The 18,557-nt window shown below is 62.2% G+C and overlaps 1 protein-coding gene across 2 annotated transcripts in view; it reads left to right on the forward strand.

Moving 5' to 3' along the window:
* The first annotated feature begins 1,012 nt into the window (after nucleotides 1-1,012).
* Lpcat1 (lysophosphatidylcholine acyltransferase 1) overlaps nucleotides 1,013-18,557 on the forward strand; it is a 46,498-nt gene continuing 28,953 nt past the window's right edge. The window contains exons 1-2 of one of the 2 annotated variants that reach the window (XM_034636568.2): nucleotides 1,013-1,171; nucleotides 16,770-16,912. In XM_034636568.2, coding sequence (XP_034492459.2) covers nucleotides 1,037-1,171; nucleotides 16,770-16,912 — 278 coding nt within the window. In that variant the 5' untranslated portion in view covers nucleotides 1,013-1,036. The remainder of the gene's footprint in view (nucleotides 1,172-16,769; nucleotides 16,913-18,557) is intronic. The other variant, XM_027943936.2, reaches the window with a different exon arrangement.

An 18,557-nucleotide genomic window follows, 5' to 3' on the forward strand; every position in this document is an offset into this window, starting at 1 on the left:
CACAGAAGGGCCCACCACATGGCCACAGGTCTGTTTTGTTCAGCCAGGATATCCGCCTGTTGGCAGAGGGCTCAGGCCATTCCCTGACCAGCTGCCTAGGAAACACGTGGCTGGGATCCTCAGAGCACTGATGTCCAGGAGCCTCGGGACTTTGGGGTCCCTTTGGGGGCTGCATTGCAGGGAGAGCTCTGGTTCTTCCTCCTGCTCTCTGCTTTCTGGTGTCAGTGTAGGATGGGCGGTGGGCATGGAGGTGGAGGTGTCTGAGCCCCTCCTCACCCAGAGCCCGCTGTGAGCAGCGCACTGAGGTGCACAGGGAAATTCAGCTGATCACGTTGCAAAAGATGTGCAGTGGATTTTTCAAATTTATAAATTTTGACCAGAAAGCTATTTCTGAAAGCTTTGGCTCGAGTCAATAATGAGTCTCAAATTAGGGATCCCCAAATGTCCCCTGTATCTTCGGCGGTAACTGCCAGGAATTAGAGGAGTCGGGGAAAACTCTCGCCTCCCACAGCCCTCTCCCACCCCGGGAGCCCACTGGAGATCCGCCTTGGACAATGCCTCCGGGCCGGGGAGCAGGACGGGGAGAACCGCCTTCCAGGAGCCGGGTCAGAACGGACCCGGGAGGAAAGAAGGCTGCGCGGACCTCGCGGAGCTGGACACCAGCCGCGCCGCCACGAGGTCCTGCTCCCCGCTCCTGGGACTCACCCGCCCGCCACCCCAGGGCTCCGCACCCACCGCCCCGGGAGCGCGCGCCCCGCCCCTTCCTCGTCCCCGCGGTCAGCGCCGACCGCCGCCGGGGCCCGCGCACCGGCGGGCTGGCCTGGGCGCAGGGCGGGCGCGGAAGGAGGCGGAGGCGGGCCCGGGACGCCCCGCCCGGGGCCCGCCCGCCGCCCACGTCACACGGCCGCCCCTCGCGCGCCTGCGCCGCCCGCCCGCCGCGCATCCTCAGCCGCCGCGCATCCTCGGCCGCTCCCGCCGCTCTCCGCCCGCTCGGCGCCCAGCTCCGCGCCGGTTCCCTCGCGGCCGGCGGGCGGCCATGAGGCTGCGGGGACGCGGGACGCGGGCCACCCCCGCCTCCGGCGTGGCGTCGGGCGGTGCGCGGCGACTGGCGCCCCCGGGGCAGAACCCCTTCGTGCACGAGCTGCGGCTGAGCGCCCTGCAGAAGGCCCAGGTGGGTGTCCCCGAACGCTCCGCCACCGACCCGGCGGGATGCGGGCCCCGGAGGCGCGGCCTCCGATGGGGCTGGGGAGGGTCCTGGGACTCGGGCCCTCCCTCGCCGACCCCCGTCCCGTGATCCCTACACTTCGCGACGCGACGCTCGATCCCCGACGCTCGATCCCCGGCATCCGGCTTCCCGCCGCCCTTACCCAGATCAGATCCCCAGGTCCCTGGCGCCGGTCCCCCGCATCCCGCACCCCTTTTGCCTGGTTCTGCAGCCTGATCTCCGCTCCGCATCCCGGTCCCTGCCGCTCCTCCCAGGCCCGGGCGCTGTTCCCGCCGGATGCAGGCCCCGCGCCTGGATGCAGAGCGGGCATCCCCGCCACGCGTCCGAGCTCAGCGCGGGAGGCTGACTTTGTGTCTCCGTGGCCTCGTGTGCGGGGCTTTGCCTGGTCGTTTGAGTCAGTGCCTGAGAGAGTGGGCGCGTGGGGCAGGCGGGACAAGTGACAGGAGGATTTCCACCTCTGTGTTTGGGAGGATAGTTTCCTGGGGCTTCGCAGTAAGCGACGCTCCCCAGGGCATCTGACCCCAGTCAACTTGTGTGACCTGGTTCCCATGTGGGAGGGAAGGGTGTGTGGCAGCTTCTCTAAAGACTGTCTTTTGCCGGCCGGGAGGATAGTGAGTGGGGACCTGGTCCAGACAGGGAGGGACGCTTGCCGCTTTTGTTCTTGTGGCCTTCCCATGGGAGCATGTCCCTTGACAAGCTGGCACTCCTGGTGACTTACTCTGGGCCAGTCCTTCAGAGTTCTGAGACACTCCCAGGCCTGACTCGTACTCCACAGTAGCTGCAGGCACTAGCAGTTTAGGGCTTCATGCTGCCGGCTCTTAGGAAGTGCATTTCCGTGGTGAGGAAACTTCTTCTGTGGGCAGGGGGAGTTGTGTTTTAGTGTGTAAAGTAGCTCATCTGATGTCACATGAAGTGAGAGGTCTTGGAGTCTTCGTCCCAGGACCTCTGCTTTCTTCAAGCCCTGGGTGGAGGAAATGGTGTGCAGAAGATTGAGAGCAGAGAGGGCCAAGACAAGGTTGTCCCCAGCTGGCCCCGGGCCCTGTCCCTGCACAGGTCAGGGTCAGGGCTCTGCCTGGAACCTCCCTCTGCAGCCTTCATCTCAGACCCTCACCTGCCAGCGGCTGAGCCTGCAGGAAGAAGACACAGTCCCCTCTACCCTTCCCCTTCATTCCCCTGTCTCCCCAGCCCTCACCAGCCACTCCCTGGGGGGTCCTTTCTCTCTCCTCCTCCTGCCACTCTGCTCTGGACAGACACCCTGGAATGGAGCCCTGATCCCGTCTTGTGCTTTTCTAGGGCCTTCCCTGCTCACCCTCTGCACCCTCCCCTACCCATCCTGATCGTGCTGCCCGCACCCTGGTCATGGTGGCCTGCTTCCTCCGGCCCTGCCCCTCTCAGCCTCACTGCATCTCCCTCCCGCGCTGGGGAAGCAGCCCTCCTCCAGGCAGCTAGTGCCTCCCTCCCTCTGCGTCCTGCCAGAGTCACACTCCCTTTAGGAGGGAAAGACGGGCCAGGTGCACTGCCCCACAGGAAGCAGGGCCAAGGCCCCCTGAGGTGGGGAGAAGGCAGGATGGGGTTGGAGTGCCCCCCCAGCCTCCTTTCTGCCCCTGGACCTCATTACCTCCATCCCAGCTGCTCTCGGCAGGGTCATGGAGCCCCTCAGAGTCACCAGGTGTACTTGGGACGCAGTTGTACCTGCTCTGGTGCGGCTGAGGGTCACTCTGTAAATGCCCGTAGTGTGCTCTGTGGAAACGCTGGCTTGCACAGGCACTGCCCTGTGAAGTCACCTCTGGGCTAGCCGTGGCCAAATGCCCTCTACAGGTGAGTGGCCTGTCTCCCAAGCAGAGAAAGCCTGCTTCCCGGGATAAGGCCTCGTACCCCACACCGAGGTGCTCGGGACGCCCCAGTGGAGCCAAGGGCAGGCAGCCCGCAAGTCCCTGCCTGGGGTGCTGCTGTTTGGCCTGGTGCCAGTCGGCCACCTTGGCTGCCGTGGGGTCCGTCTGGCATTTACAGACTTAGTGAGGAGCTTAAGCCTCTCTCTGGACAGAAAGCCACACACAAGGGTCTGAAAGAGGGCCCAGGGCTGTTGGGGTCTGTGAAACCTGCGTGTACTGCAGCCGAAGCCCGGGCACAGGTCAAGCTCAGGTCAAGCTCAGGGACGGGGAGGGTGGCGTGGCGCTGCTCTCCAGCCCTCAGCCGCACTCTCACAGTTGCCTGCTCCTTGGCTACTTTTGGAGTCATGAGGCGATTTCTGTCACCCGGGGTTTTGGGGTACTTCCCATAGATTCTGTGGTGTGAGCATGTCCCCGCCCCCAGCTCTGATGGGTTTTCCCTTTTCTGAAGTCCCTGCCCGTAACCAGCCTCTGAGAGGTCACTTCCTGGAAAGCAGAGCCACTCCCTCTAACCTTGGAGCTGTGTGCCGGGTCAGTGCTGGGCCCAGAGCTGGAGGCTCTGGCCAGCTGCCCCCTGCCCAGTGTGACCTGCAGAGGACACTGAGGATGGCCTGGCATCTGGTGGGCCATCTCTGCTCGTGCCTGTGGCCCAGGAGAGGCCCAGGGCCACTTCCTGGCATCCTTGCCTGTGTGCACTGTCAGCTGTGGCCCTGGGAGGTGGTGGGAGGCAGGGGTGGTGTCACAGTGCTGCAGACGAGGCTGCGGGGGGCCAGTGCTGCCGTCCCTGCCTCTGAGCGTCTGGCTTGGTGTGGACGCTGGCCTGGCCTCACAGCCCTGCCCTCAGGGAGCTGGCTCCCTCCCACACACCTGAGGCCTCTGTAACCCCTCTGCCTTTCTGGAAAGACGCACGTGGAAGGCTCGCTTGCCGTTGAGGGGGAACAGCAGGATCAGGATTGAGGCTGCGAAAGACTGTTGGTTGGTTTGTGGCCTTCAGAGCTGACCTCGAGGGTGTGCGTACGTTGTGCACACAGAGGTATTCTATAGCTGCAAGCAAAGCCCGGTCTTGTGCACCCATCACGTCTTAGACTAACATCAAATCTTAGAACTTTTGGGGTCCGTTCCGAAGGCCCTGTGCTCACGCTGTCCAGCGGGGCAGGTTACTTGGTGTCTCCATGACAGTCACGTGCTGATTTCTGAACTGTTCCCTGCAGATGGCTGCAGGTCTCAGTCCCAGGCCCCAGGCTCATTTCCCTCTCTGGCCACTGGTGTTAGCAGCAGGAGCTGGCTCCTGTCCCACCCGTGACTGCTCTGCATGCACAGCCTGGGCCCCGAGCAGGCCCGAGCCAGGCAGCGCCTTCCTGGAGGGAGCCAGCCGGGAGCTCCCCATCCTGGGCTCTGGTCTGGGTTCTGGAATTCTGACCGAGGTCACATTTTTACCGATCAAGCCTGACTTTGGCCTCTGCCTGGCCCCCAGGCTGCTGGCTCTTTAGGAGACACGCTGTCCTCACGGGAGCTTGTCCACTCCATCCCAGCTCCGCTCAGTGTCCAGGGATCCATTCCCTGCTGCTGGCCTGATGAGTTCTGTCAGTCTCGATGGCACTGATGTGCTGGGAGAGGAGCCACCAGCTGGCGTCTCCCATTTCTACCTGTATTTTTCATGGTTCTTCCCAGCTTGGGCCTTTGGTTTACAGGGAATGTCACCTTGACTCTCAGCGGGGCACCCAGAGTCGTCTGGCCCAAGCCCTTGGCCTTTCACCTGAGGGGCAGTGGCCTGTGCTGTACTTACCCTCTGAGGCGTGTGGGCTCAGGGACTATGTTCTGGGGACAGCAGTTCCTTGCAAGCTGCGGCTTTGCCTTTGCCATGGAGCCGCCCGGCAGGCTCAGGTCCCGCCCCAGCCACCTTCACCTGGAAGCCCCCGACACCTCAGTGGGAAGCTCAGCTCCACTCTGCGTCCTCAGGGTGCTCACCCTGGCCAGCTCTCCCCAGCAGCGCGTGCCCCGACCAGCCAGTGGTCTGGAGACGCGGAGCTGTCGTCCCAGGAGAGCTGGCTTCCTTTTCATTGAGACGTCCTCTGCCCGCATGGTGGACGACGCGTTTCCACAGTTGAGTGATCCGTTTCTCACTTTCAAGGGATCAGGGGTTCGGGGCCCGGAACAGTGGTTATCCAGAGCCCTGCTGTTCAAACCGGCCATCAGGACCTGCCTGCTCGGCTTGCTGGGTACCCAGTGGCCCTGCACCTGTCCCCACATGCAGCAGAGTGGCCTCGAGCCCTGTGGCCCTTCCTGCCCGGGCATGTCCCAGTAAGGCACGTCCCTGCCCACCTGACCCAGAGATGAGCCCAGAGGGAAGGGCACAGTGCTGGGTGTGTGTGTGTCAGTGCATGATTTTTGCTGTGCCCACAGTGGCCTTCAGTGGCCTTCAGTGGCCATCAACCCCTCTCTACTGCTTCTGCAGGCTTAAAGCCCACCAGCACGTCCCGGCTCCCTGTGGCTGTGCTGGGCCTGGGTGTCATGGGTCTGCCTCCCTTGGGCATGGTGTAGCCACTGCCTCTGTGTTTGGTGACCCCCAGGATGCTGCCTGGACCATCTGGGGTACCAGCGCCGGTGACCCAGCCCCATGCCTCTGGAGTGGACTTAGAAGGTGGGGATGCCACCTTCTGAGTCTGTTAAGGGTCACATGTCCACCTTAGAGTGCAGTGGTGATTTATTTTTCCCCGAGAGTTATTTGCTGTGTATGTGTAGCTCTTTAAAAAGAAAGACCACAGTTCTAAGGATTTCAAGTTCTCAGGGTGGCCGTGGAGCAGGGCTGACCTGAGCCTCAGCAGCGTCCCTGAGGCCTGCAAGAGTGGGGACAGGCATTGGCCATGAAGCAAGGCTCTGCTGTCCGCGTTGTATCCAGCCTCATGGTAGAGCCCAGGACTTTTCCTGGCCTAAGCACAGTGCTGACCCCGCTGCCCTAAGCAGGGGAGTGCTGGTGGCTGGGGATGTTTGCATCAGGCATCGACTGTCCCTTTGGGGTATCTTATTTAGGACAGTTTGCTCCCCCAGGCCCCTGGGACAGAGCAGACCACATACTGGTCGATCTGTCTTCCTTACCCACAGGAGGGGTCACAGCCACTGTGGCTTGTGAATTGCTTTTGGGACATCCTTGCAGCCCACGGGTCAGGCTCAGCCCCTCCCCAACTGGGCCCTCCCCACCCTCCACACAGGGTCTCTTCATTTTGCTGGTCAGTGGCCCTGAGACTGCCCATGGCAAGGTGGGGGTAGAAGCCATCCCCAGCCCAGAATGATTGGTCACTGTCATCCTGCCCCTCCCTGATACGGCAGTCTCTTGCCACCCACTCTGGCCCTCCCTCCATCTTTAGCTGTCTGTCCTTCCCCACACTGAGAAATGACCACTCCACCAGGATCACAGCACTGTCCACTCCTGCTGTGCCTCTCACCAGCTGGGGAGTGGAGCCAGGATGCCTGGTTGCCCCTGTGTCTGCGGGTGGCCTGGGCCAGGCCATGGGGCTCCCTGCAGTCTCTCCGGAGCTGGGCCAGGCCAGGGCTGGGTGCCCCTGGCGGGCGGGCGTGGGCCGTCCTCCTCTCAGGGCCTGCGGCTCTCTGCAGATGTTTACTGAGCAAATAAAACAGCCAGAAAGGCCGCGGGGCTTGAGTTTCGGGATCCTTTCGCTCAGAGCAGGCAGCGGGTCCCTGAGGTGGCCCCACTGCTGGGAGACGGCCCGTCCCTGCTGACTCCTGCCTGTGTGTGCCACAGTGTCCCACTTCTCCCTGAGGCCCTCGCCTGCCATGCTGTCTGTCCCCTCCCAGTTTTGCTGGGGCAGAGTTGAGTGCCACTGCCTACCTCGTGCCTCCTCCGGGAGGTGTGACCCTTACTTTAGAGTCAAAGGAGACTGAAGTGCTCCTTGGGATCACAAGGTGGCCTGAGGCAGGCATCCTGCTGGGACCAGCCTGGAGCTCCCGGGAGCTGTGCGTGAACAGTGGTTAGTCAGCAGGGCACTTCTGCCAGCTGTTGCCCAGGTCAGCTCTTCTTCAGAGATGACCCCTGCAGCGTAGGTGGCCTGTGGCCACTCTGGCAGTGCAAGCCATGCAGGCCCCTCACCTGGTGGTGTCCTTGGGTCTCCTGTGCCCTGAGGCAGGGCCTCCTGGGGTGTGGCCCTCCTGTGGTGCTGCTGGGGAGGCTGCCCATTGGCCACCCTCCCATCCAGGCTCCGCCTGCTGCCTGGCCTCCGGGGTGTTCCCACATGTGGGCTCTCTGGCTTTCCAAAGAGGTAATCACAGGGTGTCCTGCCCCCAGGTGAGACGCCTGGAAGTAGGTCAGCTGTAACTCAGCCCTGCAGCTCTGCGTCGGGATCTGGCTAGTGTCTGCACGGGAGCCCAGCCTGGTTCCAGAGTGTGTCTGGCCCCCAACACACCTTCTAGGGATTCTGCTGCTTCCTCTGCAACCTGCTTCTGCGGAACCCCTGTGGGCCAGGTCCAGAGCCCCCAGGGGCCCTGCCGGGGCCTTCTCCAGGCCCGCGTCCCAGGGGATGCAGGGGGGCCCGGGTGGGGCCTCTGGCTACAGTTTGGCCAGTGAGGGATTTCACATCTGGGGCTGCGGGTCGGAATCGTGGGAGTCACAGGTACAGGGCTTTGGTCCCTGGACAGGGACCCCAAAAGCCCAGGAGAGATGTCTATAGAACGGAGTGGTTTAGGAGGACTGAGGAGAGCCCAGGCAAGAGTTTGGCAGTGTCCAGAGGTTCAGGGTCAGAACAGGAGGAGGCAGTCCCAGCCTGTGTCCACCTGAATTGTCCCAAGGAGGGGACTGGGCACCAGCTTTAGGTGCCCACATGACTGCCCAGCCTGGGGCCTTTGCACTTGGGTACAGGATGCTCTTGGGTTCCAGAACCCTCCCCCTGCCTGGTCCTTCCCCAACCCTCCCCCCACACTGTATTCCCTCAGTCTTTGCTGAAACTCAGCCCACCCCAGCCCCCTTGCCCTCTTCCTGCAGGCCCCACATCTGCACACCCAAGAGTGCCCTCTGCACATGGTCAGGGCCATGCTGGGGCTGCTGTCTGAGACATCTGTGCCTTGGCCATGTCCCTGCATCCAGAGCAGCAGGGCACCTCACAGGTGCCCTTACAGGTCAGCTGAGCAAGCAGCCTTCTTCCCCTCTCACATTCAGTTACTCGCCAGCCCCACCAGGTGCACATGGGGCTGCCAGGCACCGCACTCGTTGCCAGCGTTTCAGAGGGCCACGTCCAGACAGCACAGGCCTCTGTGGGGGACCCTAGGTGAGCACACAGATCCAGGCCCTGGAGTAGCCGCCCCACTTGGCACTGCAGGAGACAGCCTCAGGCCACATGGTGTGTCCCTGGGTTAGAGGTCAAGGCCTCCCTGAGTATGTCAGTCCTCTCCATGGGGGGATGTCTTGCCCCATATGTGGGGCTTGTGAAGCCCCAGGGGTCTCGGGTGGCAGGCAGTAAGCAAGGTCTCTCCCAGGGCCTTGACTTGCATGCTCAGGGCCATGTGCTGGGCAACCCTGGGAGCCCCTGCTGGACCCTGACAGCTGCAGGCAGGTGGCTGCTGTCCACTCTTCATCTTCCTGGTTAAGCCACAGGAGGGCGAGGTGTGGCTGCCACAGGTGCGTCCCCTGCAGCCCGGGTGCAGCACCTGTCCCACCAGGCTCCCCATGCCCTCATTTAGCTCCGGTCCTCTTGTCCTTCTGGCCTCAGGGAAGACTATGAGGCTGCGTCTGCACAGGTCATCGTCTGCACAGGTCATCGGGCCACCTCCTCTGCCTCAGGGCAAGGGCCTGTTCTGCCTTCCCGTCCCCGCAGGAGTTTCCCATGTCGTGGGGTAGGGTGGGAGTTCCCAGGTCCTGAAGAGTGATGGCCAGACTCTAGGGGCTCTCAAGATGCTGACAACATATTTGCAGCTAATGTGTGCTCTGAGTTGGTGTCTGAAGTCCCTGAGTTCAATTTCACTTGCTTTGTAAGCATGTTCCGGGTATCCCGGGCCTGCAACTGACCTTCCATGTGTCCAGCGTTGACTTCACTTCCCCACTGAAGGCCGAGACAGCATCATTGTGTAGCTCATCCTGCAAGGGATTGTGCAAGACGTAGGGTCAGGTGCATGTCCTCCCTGCAGCGGGTGGGCCTGTCCAGGGAGGTGGTGCCCGTCACACCCAGCTTCCCAGGGCTGGCTCAGCCATCATCTCCCAGGGGTGTGTGGCCATGTGGTCTCCCAGTGCTGCTGGACCTGGTAAGCAGCACTGTGAGCTGCTGCCCAGCAGGTGTCCAGCTGCATGGTGGTCACAGCACTGCCTGTGGGCACCCAGGGAAAGGTGTGTGCTGGCCCATGTGTGTAGCCATGGTGACTGTCACAGGTCCCTGCTCACATCTATTCTGGGGCTTCAGAGCCACCCTGGGCTGGGTAGTCTCAGGTCAGCCCTTCAGAAGCTGGTGGGGGACACCTGGGAGAGAGACATCTTCGCATGTCCAGAGGATGCCAGCAGCAGTGTGGGGAGCCGGTGTAGAGGAGAGCAGCCCTCCACCCACACATGCTGCATGCCCCTCTGTGGCTCACCTGGCCCAGGGCCCTCTCCTACCTCTGTGGTCACTTGCCAGCGTCCCCAGGATCCACTGCGGTGCCCAGGCTGTGCTGCATCCCCCGAGGGTGCTGCCCCAGTGAGGCTGTCGTGTCTCAGCACTGAGGCATTGGACACAGACCTGAGCTGCGGGTCCAGCTGTTGCAGACGGTCTCTGGCACCCCATGTAAGGAGGGCCTGAACCTCAGTAACTCCATTTTAAAATAAACCAGCCGTTCCGCCAGGCACAGCCTACGGAGCCCTCCAACACCATCAGGCAGAGCCTGGTAAATAAGTCACTTTCCACACAAGTCACCGTCATCTGCCTTCACCCTGATAAGAGTCAGAGGTGTGAGATGAGGGCAGAAACCACCCGACCAGATGTCCCGACCCTAGAATGAAAGGCGGCACTGAGAAACCCTGTGATGGCTGATAGGGGATGAAGGGGCACGCAGAAGCCCCAAAATTCAGCAAAAATGAGGGAGCAAATGAACATTCAGCCAGCCCACACTGATGCCCTGGAGAGCTGAGGAGGACCCGGACTGACACCCGCCTCTGCTCATCACCTGCCTCATCTCTGCATCGTCCTCACCACTCTCAAACTCTACAGCCACATCTTGACCCTGGAGAACAGAGACTTCTCCTTTTGACCCTCTCCTCAACCGGTGGTCAGCTCCACCCCAGGAGCAGCCTCCATCGGTGCCTGACCTGATCGCTGCCGTCCGAGTGAGAGGGCATCTGCTGGACTGAAGACTAAGAGTCAAGATTTCACCCTGGCACTTGAGCTTGGCACGCAGAGGGAATGCCTGTCGTGAGCCTGTCATGATCAAGTGTCTGCAGTGCTTAGGATGAACTTCGATTGTTTGCTTTGGATTGATTGTGTCTATTGCAGTGCCCGGAATTAAGGATTCTCATTTTTTTGATCAAGAACTTATAGAGTGAAATTGTATTGAGTGATTTGAGTGAATAAAGTACTGAAAAAGGGCAGAAGAGCGTGGACATTCTTGATTTCTCCCCCTGACAGCGGATGTCACACTTTTCCCCATTGCGCCCCAGAAACTGGTTGGAAGCGGGGTGGGGAGAAGCCTGTGTCTGGCGTGGAGCATTCCGGTCGGTTCGGTGGTTGCAGGGTTCCTGGTTTGGGCTTGCCTTAGACCAGAGTGGTTTTGGCCCCACAGAGCCCTGCGTAGCAGCCACATCACCTCTAGGGTGTTGAAGTGGCAAAGGCTGCCCTCCAGGAAAGTCGCTCTGATGCAGTTCCCTACGCAAACTGTAGGTAGGTTGCACATTCAGAGCATGTCACTAAGCCTCAGTCTGCAGGAGAGAAGCCTCCGGGTCGCTGCTCAGACTATTGTCAAGGGCTCTCTGGTAGATGGCACGGACTGGGGAGTGGGACTGGCTAAGGTTTGAGAGAAGAAATAGCTCGGTGTTAGGGAGCTGTATTTAATTTTAGATCTGAGTGGGAGCACTAAGAAGTGACTTCGAGAGCAGCCAGCTTGGACTCAGCAAAGTCCCTGAGGAGGCGCAGCCGCAATGCCGTTGAGATCTGAGGCCAAGGAGTGCTGGACGCTCACCTGTTAGTGGAACAGGTGAACCCGATGTGAAGTCCGCCAGGCGTTTATGTAAAGAGCAGCTCACGCAACAAGAAGCACCAACTCCCCAAAATACAAAACGTTCTGCCTGTGCCCCGCTGCCCGCCGCTGTCCTGGTGTGGCTGCACCCGCAGTCTGTGCTCTGGGGTTTGTCTTTGTGGAGCGGCTGGGGCCAGAGCCCGTTTAAGATGGCTGCTGAGAAGATGAAGCCACCAGACCTTAGAGTGCCAGTGTCGGGCGCTCCTTTCTCCTACCATGTGACGCCCTCTGCCACACAGCACCGCAGGATGGCCTTTGCCAGAGGTGGCCCTCCCTGCTGGACTCTGCCTGCTCCAGAGTGAGCCTGAGGAAACACAGGCTCGTCCACCCAGGCCTACCCAGGAGCCACGTGTGGCCAGTCACCTCTGTGTGGCCACGAGCTGTTACGTTCTTAAGTGATTTCAGAAAGAGGATATCCTGCGGTGTGAAAATCATGTGAAATTCATACTTCCACATTCAGAAATAAAGATGGCGTTGAACACAACAGCAGGAAAGGGCCAGCGCTCTTGGTTCCTCTTTTGCTTCCGGTGAGTCGACTCTTAGAATTAATTCTGAAAACAGCTCTCGACCCCCACTTGAGAGTAGTGTCTGAAGGGACCAGACGCACTTCGTCTCATCAGGGCGTCTGGTGCTGGGCACAGCACAGGCTCTGACGCCAGGTCCAGAGTCGGCCATCCTGGGCTCTGGGGTGGTCAGGGCAAGGCTGCCCGGAGGGCAGGTGTCTCCTAGGGACCAGCTTCCTTGCTCCAGCCGAGGGGCACCTGCGGGAATTGCTGTAACTCCCAGAGCCCTCTGCCTGAGCCACGCCTGCGGAGGACCTCTCTCTCCGTGTTGTGTCTGGTCTAAACCTGGCTTCTCAGAAGGCGTCACTCCATGTTTACTCATGGTAACCGCGAAAGGGGACAGGTGGATCCCAGCTGGTTATCCCTGCATCCTCTGTCGGCCCTGGGTCTCTTGTCTCTCTAATGCACTTGGGGAGCCCCGCCCTGTTCTTGGGGCCTCAGGGTTTGCAGGTGGCCTTCCAGGGCAGTGGAGGACGGGCTCCCGGTGCCACTCCCTCCACTTGCAGACCTATGTGGACGGGAGCACCCTGGCCCCTCCCCGCCGACGCTCCTAGTACGTCCCTGTTACTTCTTGCCCTCTGGGGGTCCTGGAGGTTTGGGGCCCCTCCCAGCCCGCCACGGCCATCCCTAGTGGTCCCAGGAAGGAAGAGCCAGAGGCCTGCCTTGGGCTTGGTGTGGATGTGTCTTGGAGGTGCCTCCAGCAGGAGCTGAGGAGAAAGGTGGCAGTGACCGTCCCTGGGGAGGGGACCTGAAGGACGGCCGTGCTGGAGGGTGGGCCTCACTGGTGATCAGCTGCCAGTTAGGCTGCTGAGGGCTGTCGGGAGGCCCACCGAGGACGCCAATGGGAGGCGTTGTCTTCAGGTCCTGCCCCTGTCCAGGACGCAAGGGTGCAGAGGGGTTCGCCAGGCCTGAGGCCTCCCTGCAGGCTACTGCAGCCCAGGTGGCCCTCCGCCTGCCACCCCTGGAGGCCTGGCCTGGGCTCTGGCCACCTACCCCCTTGGAGGCCACCCCTGCCCTCTCTGGCCACAGGGCCCCGTATGAGTCCACCCCTGCAGTGTTTCTCTCTCTGCCTGGGCATGCCGCGCCCTCCCAGTGGGACCTTCTGCCCCCGCTCTGTGGGCACGGGGGGTCGCAGCCCAGCCTCACCCCTCTGCTCCTTCCTCCGCGTCCCCTTCAGGATGGCCTGCGTGGTTCAGGCAGCTCTGGCCTGCTGTCCTGTTCCAGAGCCCCTTCTGTGGCCTCACCCGCCCTCTGTCCTTGTGGTGTCCTGTGCCGTCCTCCCACCTCCCGTGCTGCCCGGCCCTGGTTTCTGGACTGAGGAGCACGGACAGTGGTGCAGCCTCTGGCTCACAGTCTCAGCCTGGCACTGGCCCGCACCTCTGCACCTGAGAGGGGAGACACAGGTCACCTCCCTGGCTGTGAACCCTGTCTTGCTCTTCCCTGCTCCCTGGCCGTCCTTGCAGTTGCTCTGAAGGTCCCTTCATTGGCTGTGCCACAGCAGCACAGCATGCAAATGGAGGGGCCTCTGTTCCTCGGCACCTTGGGGCTCTCTGTCCAGGGAGGTGGCCGGCCACCACATCCCTGCAGGCCCCATGCAGCTCCACGTTCTGCAGAGGCCTTGTCCTCTGGTGTTGTGTGGGTTGCTTGGTACTGCTTACACGCTCGCCTTGCACGTGGGGGTTGATGGCCTCAGCAGAGGGAGGTGAGCCAGGTGCGTCTGCTAGGTCCAGGGACCCTCCGTGTTCTGGTGCATTGGACAGTCCACCTACACTCAGCAGGGGAGCCATCCCACCCGTGGCTCTTGTCCTGGGGATACTTCAGACCCCTGTGGACTGTGCTGATAAGCCTGGCCCCGCTGGTGAGACCACAGCCCGGGGCCAGACAACAGACACCCATTGTCTGCAGTCCTGGCAGGTCCAGGCATGGGCTGGCTCCCCCGGGGCCTCTCCCTGGACGCAGTCTCCTCCATATCCTCACATGGCTGTCCCTGTGTGTCCTGATCTCATAAGGACTCAGAGTGGATTAGGGCCCTCCTAGTGACCTCATTTTACCTAATCGGCTCTTCAAAGACCCATCTCCAAACAGTCTCCTCGTGAGGCCTGGGCTGGGGCTGAGGACAGGTGGAGAAGGTGTCCTTGTGAGGTCCTGGGTGAGGACAGGTGGAGAAGGCGTCCTCTTGAGGTCCTGGGCTGAGGACAGGAGGAGAAGGTGTCCTCGTGAGGTCCTGGGCTGAGGACAGGAGGAGAAGATGTCCTCGTGAGGTCCTGGGCTGAGGACAGGAGGAGAAGATGTCCTCGTGAGGTCGTGGGCTGACAACAGGTGGAGAAGGCGTCCTCTTGAGGTCCTGGGCTGAGGACAGGAGGAGAAGGTGTCCTCGTGAGGTCCTGGGCTGAGGACAGATGCAGAAGGCGTCCTCTTGAGGTCCTGGGCTGAGGACAGATGCAGAAGGCGTCCTCTTGAGGTCCTGGGCTGAGGACAGGAGGAGAAGGTGTCCTCGTGAGGTCCTGGGCTGAGGACAGATGGAGAAGGTGTCCTCGTGAGGTCCTGGGCTGAGGGCAGGAGGAGAAGGTGTCCTCGTGAGGTCCTGGGCTGAGGACAGATGGAGAAGGTGTCCTCGTGAGGTCCTGGGCTGAGGACAGGAGGAGAAGGCCTCTTCATGAGGTCCTGGGCTGAGGGCAGATGGAGAAGGTGTCCTCGTGAGGTCCTGGCCATGGCTGAGGACAGGTACAGAAGGCCTGAGCCTGTGGTCTCAGCCGCCACCAGCGCGTGGTGGTCTGGGCGTGTGCAGGCCCCACTCTGCCACCCTGTCTTGTTTGCCTGTGCTGAACCTCGGCCTGGTGGCCCGCAGCCCAGAGGGCAGCCTCCTGGCTCACAGTGCTCCTGTGGCAGTGCCCTCCCCGGGGCAGGAGTGGGGCTTGCTGGGCTCTACATGGCAGGGCACTCACTCCACCCAGGGCTCTGCTGGCCGCGTGTCCCACCTGGCCCCACCTGCCCCCCACGCCTGCTTATCTGTCCGGCCAGGCCCAGGTCCACGGGGGCTGCCCTGAGGGACGGGCTCAGGAGGGCTTGGGCTTCGTCGCCCGTGCCTGGACCAGCTTCACATGCAGGGCCCGTGTCCTAGCGTCTGTCAGAGGACGGCAGGGTCGTGTGTGCCAGTGTGTATCAGTGTGTCTCAGTGGTGTGTTTGAAGGTGTCTGTGTGTGTCAGTGGGTGTGTATTGTATAACTGTGTGTGTACGTGTGTCACACTGGGAGTGCAGGTCAGTGTGTCCATGACTGACGTCAGTGAGTGTGTACATGTCACTGTGTGGGTGTGTCACTGTGTAGGTGTGTCGATGAGTATGTCAGTAGGTGTGTGTCACTGTGGGTATGTCAATGGGTGTGTCACTGTGGCTGTGGGTGCCGTGGGCTCTGGTTCACCCTGGGTCCCTCCCGCCGCCTGGCTGTGGGTGCCGTGGTCTCTGGTTCACCCTGGTCGCAGGTCTGACCGAGCCCTGCAGGGGCTGTGACTCCGCTCTGCGTTCCTGGGGTGAGATCAGCGGATCAGCTAGTGTGAATGCAGACCCTCAGGACGCCTCCCACTGTCCTCGCCCCTGTGAGCTGCCACGTGGTGTGCTGGGGGAGGAGGGTCACTGTACAGGGTTCACTGTGTACCGAGGACTGAGCCCCAGCTCTGAGGTTCCACGGTAGTCCATCTCATCGTCTGATCACCAGCGGTGCTCAGACTTCAGGCCAGTGGCACTTTTGAGGCTGGCTCCCACCCTGAGGGGACAGCAGGACAGCACGAGGTCACCATTGTTACTTCTGGAATCTGTTTTTGGGCCACAGTTGGCTGCAGGTTAGAGCAGACCCTCAGAAGAGGGGAACTTCGGTGGGACCAGGAGACCTGCTGAGGCCTGGGGAAGGGTCTCCTCACAGCCATAACACCAGAGTCCACCCGAGGAAAGCAAAGTCCAGACCAACACCGTCCTGGAACCACGGAGGGGTGGAGACCCCAGGGGGACAGGGAAGGGGCCATTCATGGGGCGACCTTACCAGGAGAGGAGGTGGTGACAGGAGGTCACAGGCCTGCTCCGCCTGGGAACAGCGGACAGGCAGCCCCAGGCTGTCCGCTCAGGGCACTGTGACCCAGGGCTTGCAGTAGCAGAGTCAGTGCCCTCAAGCATATTCCCTGGACGCAGTGGGCAGGGCTGCCAGATCCAGCCCCACTCGGGATCCAGGGCTGGAAAGTTCCTTCTGGTTAGGGCCATCACCAGCCTGCCACCAGTGTCCACAGGGTGCAGAGGACGGTGAGCCACGTCCTGGGGTGGTGGATGATGCCTGCCTCTGGGGAGGTGGGCTGCCACCGTCCAGGGGAAGGAGGCTGGTGCTGCAGCACTGCCCAACAGGCAGCCCCGGCCACGTGCACGCAGGAGCCTAGATGCCAACTGGATAGAGGGGCGCTGGGCGTGCAGTGCGCCCCAGGTGCCCAAGCATCGTGAGAACACAGAGTCCACCACGGGGCCCAGCCCTCCACCTGGGCCCTCAGCTGCACCCTCGTGACCTCCACTGCCCGGGCCCCAGGCTGGCTCCCGCCTCGCGAGCCTTTGGCCAGCCCTTCCTCCTGCATGGCCTCGCTGATCCCCCACCAGCACCCTTGCTGTTCCCGTTGGCCCACAAGGCTGGCTTGCTGGGTCCCCAGGGATTCCAGGGAGCAAGAGGCTGTGCCCCCCAGGCCCTGGGGAGCAGCTCTGTCACTAGTGGGGCCTCCTGCTGGGGTGCCATGTGCAGGGAGGGCCCCGTCCCCACCTGGGCCCTCAGGGCTGTGCTCAGGAGGGGCAGTGGGGCTTCGGGCAGGCCCGGTGTCCCCACGTGGCGGTGTTTCCGGAGTGACATGTCTCTCCCCTCCCAGGTGGCCTTCATGACGCTGACACTGTTCCCCCTCCGGCTCCTGTTTGCTGCCTTCATGATGCTGCTGGCCTGGCCCTTCGCGCTGGTGGCCTCCCTGGGACCTGCTGACAAGGAGCCTGAGCAGCCCTTGGCCTTGTGGAGGAAGTAAGTGGCTCTGAGCGGAGCTCCGCGTGGGGAGGCTCCGCACACATCTGTGCCGATGGTCACAGCAGCTCACCCGCCTCGTGGGGAAGCGTCCCTCTCCCCCCCAGCCTCTGTCCCCAAGGCTGCCCTCCAGGTCACGCCAGCCTCCCTCTACTTCCTCTGAGACTAGCTGCTCCCTGCACCCCTGCCTGGTCCTGCTCTGAGGCTGCTGCTTCAGGGTTCTGCGGCCACACGGCCACTGTCCCACATCCCTGAGCACAGAGACCCTCTGCCACTGTGGTGGGGCCTCCTCTGCTGCACAACTGCCGTGGCTCTGCCAGTGGAGAGCTCTCCCTGGACCCTCGGCCCTGAACACACCACCCCTGTGACACAGTGACCAGGCTCCTGCTCAGGGGGGCCTCCTGCCTGGACTTGCTGTCGTGCAGTGGACTGGCCGTTGCCAGGTCTGAGTACACAGGCGTGGGGGCAGACAGGGCCAGCCACGGCCTGTGACCTGGGCTCACCAGAGTGGGCAGAAGTACGGGTCACCACATCCTATGAGTCTAGCGAAGACGCCCACGGCTCTGGCTGACTGCGGGCTAAGCCAGCACAGCCCCGCGGGGGCACAGGACCCCAGTCTCGCCCGGGTTCCGAATTGCGCATCAGGCACCAGCTCTGTGGTGGAGTCCTCGCCGTGCTGTGCTGACCCAAGCTGGCCCTATCCTTTACACACTGAAACAGTGTGTAAACAGCCTCGTGCACAGATTGTGGTCCCTCCCACAGAGGCCCGGCGTGGACTGTGGAGAACATGTCCCTGGTCTCACCTGAATCCCTGCCACTGCCCTTAACTGGACCTGACCTGAGGCCCCCGGCTGCTCTTCCTCATCCCAGCCCCACACCAACCCCTCTGCTGGGACCGGCATGGCAGAGTCAGGGTCCTGGAAGGCGGGACATGGTGGTGCATGCAGGTGTTGGCAGGAGGGCCACCATCTGCCCTGGGCATCAGGTCTGGAAGCAGCCACGCGACTCATATGCACTGTGGCCCTTGCCTCTCAGGTTGGGCACCCACCCTCATTGCTCTCCAGGGCCTGCACTTTGACCAGGAGCGTTGGCCCCAAGGGGAGGCACAGGGAACCAGCGTCCTCCTCAGAGCTCAGGTGCCCCTGGTCATGGTCAAATGCACAGCACGATATGGGAAAGATGGCCACTGTGGTGCCCAGGTCTGCCACGCTGCCACTGGCCGGCACAGTCATACTTGATGGCCAGGTGCCGGGGGTCCTCCCTGGGCCACTGTGGGCAGGTGGGTGTGGTGCCCTGCAGCTGGTGCTGATCGCACCGGCTTGGCATCCCTCCCTGCCTTCCTGGGTTTCTGAATCCCCTCCGGGGCCACCTCTATCTTGATGCCCTCTAAGCTCTGACCGTGAAGTGAGCTTGGCATCTGCTTGCTTGGGGGAGAAGCCCCGCTGCCCGCAGAGCCCCGCCTGGTGGTGAAAGGTCTGGGCTCCTGGCAGGAGGCCGGAGGCCATCTCCACCCACGCTGGCCGCGCCCTCCGGCCCTCTGCTCTGTGGGACCAGGCACCACTGCGTGACACCAGGCTGTCTTCTGGTCCTGTGTGCGCTGCTGGCGCTTCTTACCCTGCGCAGCTCTCTGCTCTCCGCCAGCCTT

Source organism: Marmota flaviventris, chromosome 5 (assembly GCF_047511675.1).
Source record: "Marmota flaviventris isolate mMarFla1 chromosome 5, mMarFla1.hap1, whole genome shotgun sequence".
In the NCBI taxonomy this organism is placed as follows: Eukaryota; Metazoa; Chordata; class Mammalia; order Rodentia; family Sciuridae; genus Marmota; species Marmota flaviventris.